At 48.4% G+C, this 12,238-nt stretch overlaps 1 protein-coding gene across 4 annotated transcripts in view; it reads left to right on the forward strand.

Moving 5' to 3' along the window:
* FBH1 (F-box DNA helicase 1) overlaps nucleotides 1-6,305 on the forward strand; it is a 51,664-nt gene extending 45,359 nt beyond the window's left edge. For 3 of the 4 annotated variants that reach the window (XM_075925131.2, XM_075925133.2, XM_075925118.2), the window contains exons 19-21: nucleotides 1,794-1,900; nucleotides 3,134-3,265; nucleotides 5,325-6,305. In XM_075925131.2, coding sequence (XP_075781246.2) covers nucleotides 1,794-1,900; nucleotides 3,134-3,265; nucleotides 5,325-5,495 — 410 coding nt within the window. In that variant the 3' untranslated portion in view covers nucleotides 5,496-6,305. The remainder of the gene's footprint in view (nucleotides 1-1,793; nucleotides 1,901-3,133; nucleotides 3,266-5,324) is intronic. The other variant, XR_012902905.2, reaches the window with a different exon arrangement.
* The last annotated feature ends 5,933 nt before the right edge of the window (nucleotides 6,306-12,238 follow it).

Below are 12,238 nucleotides of genomic sequence, written 5' to 3' on the forward strand. Positions count from 1 at the left end.
TCCTTGATACTGGAACCTTTCTTTCCCTAAATGAACAGGTGATATACAGGATGGGTTGTTCACACTCCCATTTCAGTGTCAGCACCCTTGGGAGGTAAGGGAGGTAAGCTTGGGGTGGTCTCTCGTCATGCCTACCAATGCTGTCTCTCAAGCGTGTCGTCAGTTACTCACTTCTCACTTGTGGTGTAGCTCCTTTGTGTAAGAGCACGTCGTCATTCCACAGACGATCGCTGTTGCCACGATCAATCTTCCGAAGTTTGATGAAGCGAGTCTAGTTAAGACTCTCTAAATCAAACTCAGAGAGCACCCCCGCCAGCATCCAGTGCTCTTGCCAGGAGTAAGGGAAGTTGACGGGAGTGTTTGCTCTCATCAGTCTCCCGCTGTGGGGCCACTGTTGTACCAAATAAAAGCAAGCAGGATCTTATGAGGGGGATAAGGCAAAAAGCCACATTTATTGTAAAGATAATAATAAAAAATAAAGAAAAGATAGAAGCAAACAACGTTGTTTAACTACTTATTCCTATCACTACTTAACCCTTATACACTTTTATATATATGTATATATAACCATTCATTCATACATCCATTCATTCAAGTTCTGTGTATAGTTACCAGCCTGGAAGTTGCTTGTGACAGAATACTGGCCAGGTACTCTGTACACAAGTGATGGTAGTGGGGAGCGAAGTCCTGATCAGATGCGCATCTGAAGCTCCTGGTGGGCTGGCAGCAGAACCTTGGACTCTGATTCCATAGTTTTTTAGTCCAGTTCTTATAGGAATTTCTTCCTATGCCAGTCTATGGAAATTGCTGCATCATGCTGATGTCTCCAGGGTGGCTGCCAGGTGCTCGTCAGTGATCTCATCGGGTGGACCTCCAGTACTTGGTTTTCTCCACTTGACACCTTTTGGTTGCACTGGCACCTGACGCCTTCTTCAGCCCTTTGTTGCTGTATTCTCAGGCTGGCACCTCTCAGAGCCATTCATTCATCATCCAAGCACTCTCTCATACATTCATACAGTATTTTGTATAATAATAAAATTTGTAGTTACAGAAAGTTTCTGGGTGGTATTGCTTAAAACATTCTCTGACTGCTAAGTAAAGTTAACAATGCCCTTAGTCAATTACAGGGCTTGGCTCCCATAGCAGAGTTAGTGGCTTGACAATGCATTGTTACAATGTATCTCTGCAATGTCAATTTCAAGCAGCCCCTTGCACAAGCTTGCCCATGCCCTGGAGCACGGGGGGGCTGTTTCTGGCTACATAGGATTATATTCTTAACAGTTCTAAGTTACATGACCTAATACATTATATTCTAAAGGGGCAATAATAATAATAAATCTAAACATTTAACAATCTTAACAAATAATAATAATAATAATTAATAATAAGAAGAATTAATAATAAATCTAATCACTTTAAGTTGTGGGGAACAAATTATGGGGAGTCACTTCCATTTGGAGGAATCATTTTCAATACATTAATATGTTATCCCTACACCACCACCAAGCTAGGCTTATGGTAAGTGTACTTTAAGGAGTTGTATACCTTAAGCCAAGCTGCTGGGTCTAGTATAGACCTGGCCTAAGTCGCTGCCTGGGAGATGGCATTCAAAGGCAGAGGGAACATGGATTGTTTCTGCTTTGACCAGCAACAACTGTGTGTGCTCCAAGGGTGAGAATATTAATTCTGTTTGCTGACCCACAAGTCCTCAGAACAGATTCCAACATTTGAGAAATAAGTTCTATCATAACATTGATTTCCCCCCCCCCCAACTTTTTCTCATCTGTGCCTAGACATGGCTGCAGAAGACGAATGGAACTTGCTGTATGTTGCAGTGACTCGTGCCAAAAAGCATCTGTTAATGACAAAGTCCTTAGAATACCTTTTGACTTTGGCAGGGGTGAGTGCACCATGCAATGGCAAAGTGACCGGTGGATACTAGAATTTGGATCTGTGAGCAGATGGAGTGGGAGGTTACAGTGGGTCGCGGGCAAGTTAACAAGAAAATGAAGACTGTCACGTTTTGCTTGCTTGCTCCCCATAACATCTGTGCTAAACTCCCTCATGCTTGAGGAGTTTTGGGGATCTGGTGTCAAAGATAAAGGCAGTGGAAAGGAAAGTTAAACAGTAGGGAGGGAAAATGCACAGCAGGGCTTCAGTCGAAATAAGCTACGTCTACATTGGCGTGATCTTGCGCAAATACTCTTTAACGCAAGAGTTCTTGCGTTAAAGTATTTGCACAAGAGAGCATCTACACTAGCATGTGCCTTTGTGCAAGAGATGTGCTTTTGCGCAAGAGCATCCGTGCCAGTGTAGACGCTCTCTTGTGCAAGAAAGCTCCGATGGCCATTTTAACCATCGGGCTTTCTTGCGCAAGAAATTCATGTTGCCTATGTACACTGGCCTCTTGCGCAACTGTTCTTGCGCAAGAGGCTTATTCCTGAGCGGGAGCATCATAGTTCTTGCGCAAGAAGCACTGATTTCACATGTTAGAACGTCAGTGTTCTTGCGCAAGAACTCCCCGCCAATGTAGACTGGCAGCATGTTTTTGCGCAAAAGCAGCTGCTTTGGCACAAGATCGCGTCAGTGTAGACACAGCCTGAGGGTTACGAGAGTCGGAGTAAGAAGTCCTCCAGCCAGACGGTATTTTGATACTATTTCAAAATAACTGCCTGCTGTGTAAACGCGGACTAAATTGGTTCGGAACAGGGCTAGTTATTTCAAAATAGTGTTGCAATGTAGACGTACCCCCATGATTCATCCTGTTCTCTGAATAGTGGGCTGAATTTTCCACTTAATTACACCAGTTTAGGTCGAGTTACTGAGGAAATATTTGGCGCTTAGCTTCTGTGTTTCCTGATGTTGTAGTTTTTAATGCAGCCTCAGTGTTGCATGAATATTATTTTTAGAATCGTTACGTGATTCTAATATGGTCTGGATTCTACCTCTGTACCACAAGCACACGCATTCTCTTTCCCGTGCACCCAATTCCAGTTCCTTCCCTTCCAGTGATTTTTTTATGGTTAGATTTTTTTTAAGCTCTGATGTTGCAAGTTATCCCCCCAGCTCCTGACTCACATGACACGTTCAGAGGTCCTGAGCTCACTGCAAGCCTTGTTCTTCCCTTTTGTAGGAGTATTTCTTGCGGCCTGAGCTGACTTGTGAGGCCTTAAAGGAAGGGGCGGTTCGTTGCTCTGTGTCCGAGTGCCCCAACACTGTGCCGGCCGGCTCTATTCTGACCATGAAGAAAGTACCCATCACTTACGTGAGTCTCCTCTCCTCTTCCTTCTACTTGTTAGCTGTGTTTCATGGCCCAGGTGCCAGGTTAACAGCCCTAGAGCCGTCTCTTACCAGCCTTTCAACTACGGCCGTAGGAGTAGCAGATGAGATCCGCCTGTGCACAGAATGGACAGGCACAAGGCAGCCATTGTAATTCAGGCCACGTTTTCAATCTGTGGAAGATCAACGCTGCTGTGATCGACCTTCCGGAGTTTGATTTAGCAAGTCTAGTTACGACTCGCTAAATCAAACTCAGAGGGCGCCCCTGCTGGTCTTCAGTGCTCTTGCCAGGACTAAGGGAAGTCGACAGGAGAGGTGACGCCACCAAGCTCGGCTTACGATAAGCTGACTCCAGCTATGTATTCTGTGTAGCTGAGGTTGCGCACCACAAGCCGAGCTGCCAGTTCAGGTGTAGAGCTAGCCTCAGCTTTGTCCTAGTCTCTAGGCCTCTGAGGGGTATTTCAGCCCATGGCTTATTCCAGTCTTGCTCTCAGACATGTCTTCAGCAGCAGTGAAAGTAACTTACATTTCTTACAGCTACTGACACATTGCAACACCTCTTGGGTGGGGGTTCAAAGTGGGGGCTTGGGAGGTTCAGGGCAGGGGTGGGGTGGGGCGGGTGCAAGAATCAGGGCAGGAAGTTTGGGGGGGGGGGCTTGTGCCTAGTTGAGAAGGCAACCTGCCCCCGCAAATCCCTACAATTGCAATTGAGCCCCTCTCCGAGTACATTGACGCTGCAGTTTCCAACCCGGGGCTGGCCTGCACGAGCTGAGTTGGGTTGATTGTGGGACAGACACGTGGGACTGGGCCAGAGCTCTGGCTCTAGGACTCTGCTAGTAGAGAGGGTCCTGCAACTTGTTCTGGCTCGGGCTGCAGCCCATGTGAGTCTCCCGAGCCGGAGTCACCTGGCCTAGGCCGGCTGTGGGGTTTCAGTGCTCTGTAGACCAAAGGTGAAAGTAACCCTGTGCACCTGGAGCGGTGCGCCGGTAAGAGACTGGCTGGCTGGGGATGGGATTCTGGCTGCTGCCTTCACTGTGCATGGGTAAGGTTCCTGTGCCGGTGCTTGGGCCTTACCCCTTCTGCCCTCCTCCCCCACACGAGCCCAAACCTCCCACCTCCCATAACCTCTGGTGCCCGCGCAGCTCAGTTCCCACCTCTTCTGGGGGATGGAGCAGGCCCGTGACCACGAACCAGAATTCATTAGGTGGCCCTCCTGTTAAAATTATTGCCCACTCTTGCTTCACGAGCAGGTGGGGAAGGAAAACATTCATTACCCACGTGTGAGAGGTGTGTGATTACTGCTATGGTAGGAGCCACATAAGCACGTCTAGATACCCGTCTCAGAGCCTTCATGTCTTCCTCACCCTGTTAGATCAGCCGCCGCTATGGTGAAATTGTATCTATGGGGCTTTGGGGTTTGTTTTTTTACAGGCCGCTTTCTACGATTTATCTTTAACGAGAAATAGGTGCCAAAGACAAGACCCGTTGGGTCTGATTCAACAGCAGTGTTCCCAGCTCCTGTAGGCTATGTCTACACTAGCGACTTCTTGCGCCAGAAATATGCAAATGAGGCTAAGCGTGGAATATTGCTGAGCCTCATTTGCATACCTAATGAGCCGCAAGTTTTGCAGAAGAGGCCCTTGCGCCAGAAGGAGCTGTCTACACTGCCCCTTCTTGCGCAAGAAAAACCCTCTTGCGCGATGTCATTATTCCTGAAAATAATCGGCGTAGCGGCAATGCACAAGAGGGTTTTTCTTGCGCAAGAAGGGGCAGTGTAGACACTCCTTCTGGCGCAAGCGCCTCTTTTGCAAAAATGGCAGCTCATTAGGTATGCAAATGAGGCTCAGCGATTATTCCACGCTTAGCCTCATTTGCATATTTCTGGCGCAAGAAGCCGCCAGTGTAGACATAGCCGTAGTGTCCAGTGCCTGGGGGCTCGGTGTATACGTTGGCCCCGTCTGTCTGAAAGAGAAGAGGCAGAGAGACTCTGAATTTCCCTGATCCTGCCTTTAACATTTCTCCCTCTTGGTCCTTTTTCCCCACAGAGCAATGGCACTCAAGACCCAGGTGGCTACCTGTGCCATGCTTGTGTGCAGCAGCGTGTTGGCCCCTTGACACAGCTCACCATTCCCCCTGAACTGGTCCAGGCCATGGAGGTCGTCGACGAAGTATTAGAAATCCCAGGGCACCTTGCGGTTCTCTATGACCTCTTCTGAAAGCAGGAGGGGGCTGTTTTTATGACGTCCTAGATCTGGCTCTGAAGGCTTGGAAGTGAGGAGGTCTGAGGCGAATACCTCTGTATTGCCGCTGATGTCCTTGGAGAAATGAAGTGGATGGATTTTGCATGGGCTGCTCAAGAGAAGAATAAGACACGAGCTGTCCATGAGGAGGCCTGGGGTTACCCCTGTGTGGCAAGGGGGAACCTCGGTTGACGTGCCTCTCGCTGTACAAACACAGACTGCGTATCTTGCACAACTCTCGCTGTGCTTGCACTTGGCCGATGTTCTTTCTGAACATTTGCATACTTGGCCCTCTTGTTGCCCGTCATGGTGGTTCGTTCCCATCAGTGCTGGGCATCAGGGGATTGGCTTTTATGACCGCCCATCGTTTTTGCACTATTTAAGCTGATTCCAATGCATTCTGGTCATTGGGCAAAGGAGACAAAATGCCAAGCTAAGGGAGATGACACAAAAGTGTTTTATTACTAACAAAGGAACTCATTTCCGGAGTTAATTTTCATAGGGCGGATCTCATCTCTGGGGAGGAGTAGCTGACTACCCAGGCACCAAGTCGAGAACATCTTTAATGTAATCTTGGAGTTCCCCCCTCCCTATCTCTTCATGTGCCTCTTTCTCATCCTTGGTTCTCTCTCCCCTATACAACAACCTCTTCAAACAAAACAAAATCTGCTCATCAATTAAACCTCGGGAAGATGATTGTAGAGAAGAACCAGCGTGTCTTCTGCTGTGATCACATGTGTAATAGAAGCCTTTTTGGATTAAACAGTTTTTTAATTAGAGGAAAAACTGTCTTTCATTGTATTTATTCACTAAAGATCCCAGGAAGGAGGAAGCCGTAATATACGTTGCTTTAACAATGGAGTTAGCCCGGTATCCGAGGAAGGGAGACACAAGGTTATCCTTACTCGGAACATACTTACTTCTGGGCTTTATACCCTAGGGTATGTCTACACTAGCCCCCTAGTTCGAACTAGGGAGGCTAATGTAGGCATTCGAAGTTGCAAATGAAGCCTGGGATTTAAATATCCCGGGCTTTGTTTGCATCTTCCCGGGCGCTGCCATTTTTAAATGTCCCTTAGTCTGAACTCTGTGCCCGCGGCTACACGCGGCACAGAGTAGGTAGTTCGAATTAGGATCTCTAATTCGAACTACCCGTACACCTCGAGGTCCTAATTCGAACTACCTACTCCGTGTAGCCGCAGGCACGGAGTTTGGACTAAGGGACATCTAAAAATGGCGGCGCCCGGGAAGATGCAAATGAAGCCCAGGATATTTAAATCCTGGGCTTCATTTGCAACTTCGAATGCCTACATTAGCCTTCCTAGTTTGAACTAGGGGGCTAGTGTAGACATACCCCTAGAATTGGCACTAAGGATGTTAAAGAGTGGTTATTAATGGGCAGTAGGTTTAAAACAAATAAAAGGAAGTTCTTCTTCACACAGCGCACAGTCAATCTGTGGAACTCCTTGCCTGAGGAGGTTGTGAAGGCTAGGACTGTAACAGGGTTAAAAAGAGAACTAGATAAATTCATGGAGGTTAAGTCCCTCAATGGCTATTAGCCAGGATGGGTAAGGAATGGTGTCCCTAGCCTCTGTGCGACAGAGGGTGGAGATGGATGGCAGGAGAGAGATCGCTTGATCATTACCTGTTCGGTTCACTCCCTCTGGGGCACCTGGCACTGGCCACTGTTGGCAGACAGGACACTGGGCTGGGTGGACCTTTGGTCTGACCCAGTCTGGCCGTTCTTACATTATTTGGATAATCGTATAATCGATACAGTTTGTATTGACGACACTATTAGTCAATAAGGGGGCCGCTCTGCAGACAATCGCAGCGGGGGTAGCTCCTGGAGCCGGCTCAAGCCAGGACAGAGCAGCCCCGGCTCTGGACCGCTGCGGCTCTGCATTTGAAATGTACTAAGAGCTACCCAGGGCTCTTGCTACTTTTGAAATGTAGAGCTGCAGCGCGGGTGGCTCCCAGAGCCTGTACCAGCTGGGACCGAGCCGCAGCCATCCTGGAGCCGGCAGCTCTTACTCCATTTAAAATGCAGAGCCGCAGCGGTCCCGGAGCTGGTGCAAACTGGGGCTGCTTGGTCTCGGCACGCACTGGACCTGGGGTTGCGCCAGGATCAGCCCCTGTCTATAGCAGTCCCAGACTTTGTGGACAGGGGTTGCTGTGCCCACAGCAAGCCTCAGCCCACTGCAAGCATAGGCTGCTTCACAGCAGCCTCCCCTATTCCCCCCCCCCCCTTGCTGCCTCTGATATAGGTAGCGGTGGGGGGGGGGACAGGCGGTACCGTGGAGACAGTGCTGGGGGAATTGGCTTTTAAACTGGCTCCCCCCAGTACTGGCTCCTGTTCCCTTTCATTGCTGCCTCTTATACAGAGGCAGCAAGGGGGTGGGGGGGAAGTGAGTAGTCAAGAACTCCACTCAGCTACCCGACAAGATTACGCCGATCGAGTAGTCGAGTCGCTGCCGACTTGCTCCCACCCCTCATTGGTCCGGCATCGACTTGGTGGCACGGGGTTTATGGCAGCGCTCCAAGGAGAAACGTCCGTCAGAAGAAGCCTGAGCGTGGACGCCCGATTGTATTGGTTGGTGTATCTTACTGCAGCCGTTCTCAACCGGGGCCCCCTGGCGACCCAGGAGCAGGTTTCCCGGGCTTCATTTGCATAAGCGGGGCGCCGCCATTTTTAAAACCCCTCCAGTTCGAACCCCGTGCAGCGCGGCTACACGGGGCACGAACTAGGTAGTTCGAACTAGGTTTCCTAGTTCGAACTACCGTTACTCCTCGTGGAATGAGGAGTAACGGTAGTTCGAACTAGGAAGCCTAGTTCGAACTACCTAGTTCGTGCCCCGTGTAGCCGTTCTGCACGGGGTTCGAACTAGCGGGGTTTTAAAAATGGCGGCACTCCGCTTATGCAAATGAAGCCCGGGAAATTCAAATTCCAGGCTTCATTTGCAAGTGTGGTATGCCTACATTACCCTCCTAGTTCGAACTAGGAGGGTAGTGTAGACATACCCCTAGAGTTCTTGGAAGGGCTAACAAACATGCGGACAAGGGGGATCCAGTAGATATAGTATACTTAGATTTTCAGAAAGCCTTTGACAAGGTTCCTCACCAAAGGCTCTTGGTTAAATTACATTGCCATGGGATAAGAGGGAAGAACCTTTCATGGATTGAGAACTGGTTAAAAGACAGGAAACAAAGGGTAGGAATAAATGGTAAATTTTCAGAATAGAGAGGGGTAACCAGTGGTGTCCCCCAAGGGTCAGTCCTGGGACCAATCCTTTTCAACTTATTCATAAATGATCTGGAGAAAGGGGTAGGCAGTGAGGTGGTAAAGTTTGCAGATGATACCAAACTGTTTAGGATAGTCAAGACAGAAGCAGACTGTGAGGGACTCCAAAAAGATCTCGCCAAACTGAGTGAGTGGTCAACAAAATGGCAAATGAAATTGAATGTGGATAAGTGTAATGTAATTCACATCGGGGAAAAATAACCCCAATTATATGTACAGTATGATGGGGGCTTATTTGGCTATGACAAATCAGGAAAGAGATCTTGGAGTTATTGTGGAAGTTTTCAGAGAACTATCTACACAGTGTGCAGCGGTGGTCAAAAAGGCAAATAGGATGTTAGGAATTATTAAGAAAGGAATAGAAAATACGACACAGAATATCTTACTGCCCCTGTATAAAACTATGATACACCCACATCTTGAATACTGTGTACAGATGTGGTCTCCTCACCTCAAAAAAGACCCGAGGGCGCCGTGGCGTGGAGGAGGAGGCACAGCATCTAGTGGGGTAGGAAGTGGCCCAGGGCAGAAGAGCGAGCGGTTCCAGGGACGGTCAACAGAGTACGGGGCTATTCCCGCTGGACCAGTGGATCCGCCAGCTGCTGCCCTGAGGGCCCTGGGCCAGGACCCAGTAGAGTGGATGGGCCCAGGTCCCTTTACCCCACCATCGCCACCCAGGAACTCGCTCGGTGTTGCAGAGGGGGCCGTGGGGACGAAAACCTGCCGCCTGGCCGGCCCCGGATCGGCGAGACTGTTGGTGGAGGACCTGGCACCTTGTAACGTAAGGACCGAGCATTTCAGGTAAAGGAGCAGGGTGTCGCCGACAGACTCAAGCACCACGTAAGTAGCGGCCTGCCTGGATGCCGGCGGCAGGCCCCATTGTCCAGGCTAGGCCACTGCCACCACTAAAGAGGGGCCGGGACAAACCCAGGGCGAGGTGCTCTCTGCCTCCGCGGGACGGGTTCACTGCCCCACGAGCGTTCGGGGGCCACTTGGGCCATCGACAGTCTAGCTTTTCTAAATAGTTCCTAACCTGTTCTTTCTCCACCGAGAGCTGCCCTGCCCTTCCCACACTCTGTTGCCTAGTGGGAGCTGACCTTGTCTGTGAAGACAGAGGCAAAAAAAGCATTGAGTACTTCAGACATCTGGCTAACTAAAGTCATGCCGGACCATGGGTGTTGCCAGACCAGAGAGTGCTGGACTTGAAAGGTTCAACCTGTAGTAATGGAATAGACAGGCTCAGAGCTGAAGATGTTAAAATGACCCCGTCACGGTCCAACATTAAGCAAGGATGGGGCTTTGGTATACCCTGGCAATCCGTAAGCATTATGTAACCTATTAATAATATAGAAAAGGAAAAGACTAGTTAAAAAAGCATTTGAAATAATAGATATTAAGGCTTTTATTTGAGCTCCATCCCTTGTTTCCTTTCACTTTAAGGGAAGAGCGTGTTTCCCACTTTCTTGTCTGATGATCTTTTATGGTGTTAAAGATAGTGTAACTTGCCTTTTTGGGCAAAAAGAGAAATGAGTCGAGAGAGGCTTGGGCTGTTGTAAAGAGATCTAATTCAGTTTTCTAAGAGATGAAACAAGACAAACACATTCCAAGAAGGGAGAGAGAAGAACAGCAGAGTCAGAAAAGGTAGCTTTAACGTCTGGGATTGACTTTGCTGGCAGCCTTCCTGCTGGAAAAATGCATGCACAACACACGGCCAAATCAATTACTTGGAGACCTGGAAGACTTCTACCACAGCAGACTGCTTAGACTATTGTGTTTAGCTGGCGCTCAGGTTAGAAGCACACAGCCGTGTTGAAAAATCTACCGTCTTTGCCAGCTCAGCCAAACTCTTATAAGAGACACGACTGGGCCAACCTTACAGGCAAACTAAGAGGTGGCCTAGGGTGCTAAATTAAGCAGAAGTGATTTTTTCTCAGTTTAAACACATGAATATGTTATCTCTTATCAATGAAAGTATCAAATAATATACTTGTCAATCAATGCACCATTGCCACGTTAGAAGTTGAGTTCTATCCACTCTACTCTGCCCTGATTAGGCCTCATTTGGAGTCTTGTGCCCAGTTCTGAGCACCACATTTCAAGAAAGATGTGGAGAAATTGGAGAAGGTCCAGAGAAGAGCAACCAGAATGATTTAAGATCTAGAGAATGATCTATGAAGGAAGACTGAAAGAACGGGGCTTGTTTAGTTTGGAAAAGAGGAGACCGAGAGGGGACATGATAGCGGTTTTCAGGTATCTAAAAGGGTGTCACAAGGAGGAGGGAGAAAAATTAGCTTCCTTTGAGGATAGGACAAGAAGCAATGGGCTGAAACTGCAGCAAGGGAGGTTTAGGTTGGACATTAGGAAAAAGTTCCTAACTGTCAGGGTGATCGAACACTGGAATAAATCTCCTGAGGAGGTTGCAGAATCTCCATCTCTGGAGATATTTAAGAGCACGTTAGATAGACGTCTATCAGGGATGATCCAGACAGTACTGGGTCCTGCCGTGAGGGCAGGGGACTGGACTCGATGATCTCTCGAGGTCCCTTCTAGTTCAAGTGTTCTATGATTCTGTGATTCTTTATTTCACACTGCGGAACCTGGCTGTGCATGTTAACACAGTTAAAATGTGTCATGGCAAAGCTTCAAAAGAGCATGGCCTGGTTTGCTCTTTGTCTCTGCAAGTTCAAATTTGTAGTTTCACTCGTTTTGTGGGATGATACCTGGTTTGTACCAGCAAGAAACGTCAGGCAAAGGACTTCGATGTAAATTCTGCAATACAATAGCTGCAACGGATCAAGACATTTCTGGAAGAATTTCAGGAGTGGTGAAGTATTTGAAGAGACACAAGTAGATGCTTGTGAGCTGGCTGAGGAATGTGAACTACTTACAGATTTGCAATTAGAGCCAGCATATATCTGGAGAAAGAAGCAACGGCTCACACACGAGGCAAAAGAGGAATCCGTTGAGGATCCAAAACGGACGTTCAAAGTAAACTTCTTTTCAGTCCTAGAGGCTGCAGTCCAGTTAGTCACAGAACGACATGGGCAGAGATAGCAGATTGATTTGATATTTGGTTTCCTCGATGCGCAAGGTTTGCAAAAGAAGACTTCAAAACCGGTATTGGAAGCTAGAGCCAGCGTTACAACATGGATTTTCAAAAGATATTGATGAAGTAGATGTGTGCTGCGAACCGAAGGCTATTTCGTGATGACTTCCAAGACGTCTTACATTCCAAGATGTACTGACGTTTATTTGTGACCTGAGGTGACTAGTCAGAGGGAACCGGCTACATGCCTCCGCCTCTCCCCCCCGCCCAGGGATGGGTTGGAACACCTCCTCCACCCTGGCTCCGCCTCTCCTCCGCCCCCAGCATTTGGAGGGCTTGTTACCTCTCACACTCCTCACGCATCACCTCTGT

Source organism: Pelodiscus sinensis, chromosome 1 (assembly GCF_052426305.1).
Source record: "Pelodiscus sinensis isolate ZL-2025 chromosome 1, ASM5242630v1, whole genome shotgun sequence".
Classification (NCBI taxonomy): Eukaryota; Metazoa; Chordata; order Testudines; family Trionychidae; genus Pelodiscus; species Pelodiscus sinensis.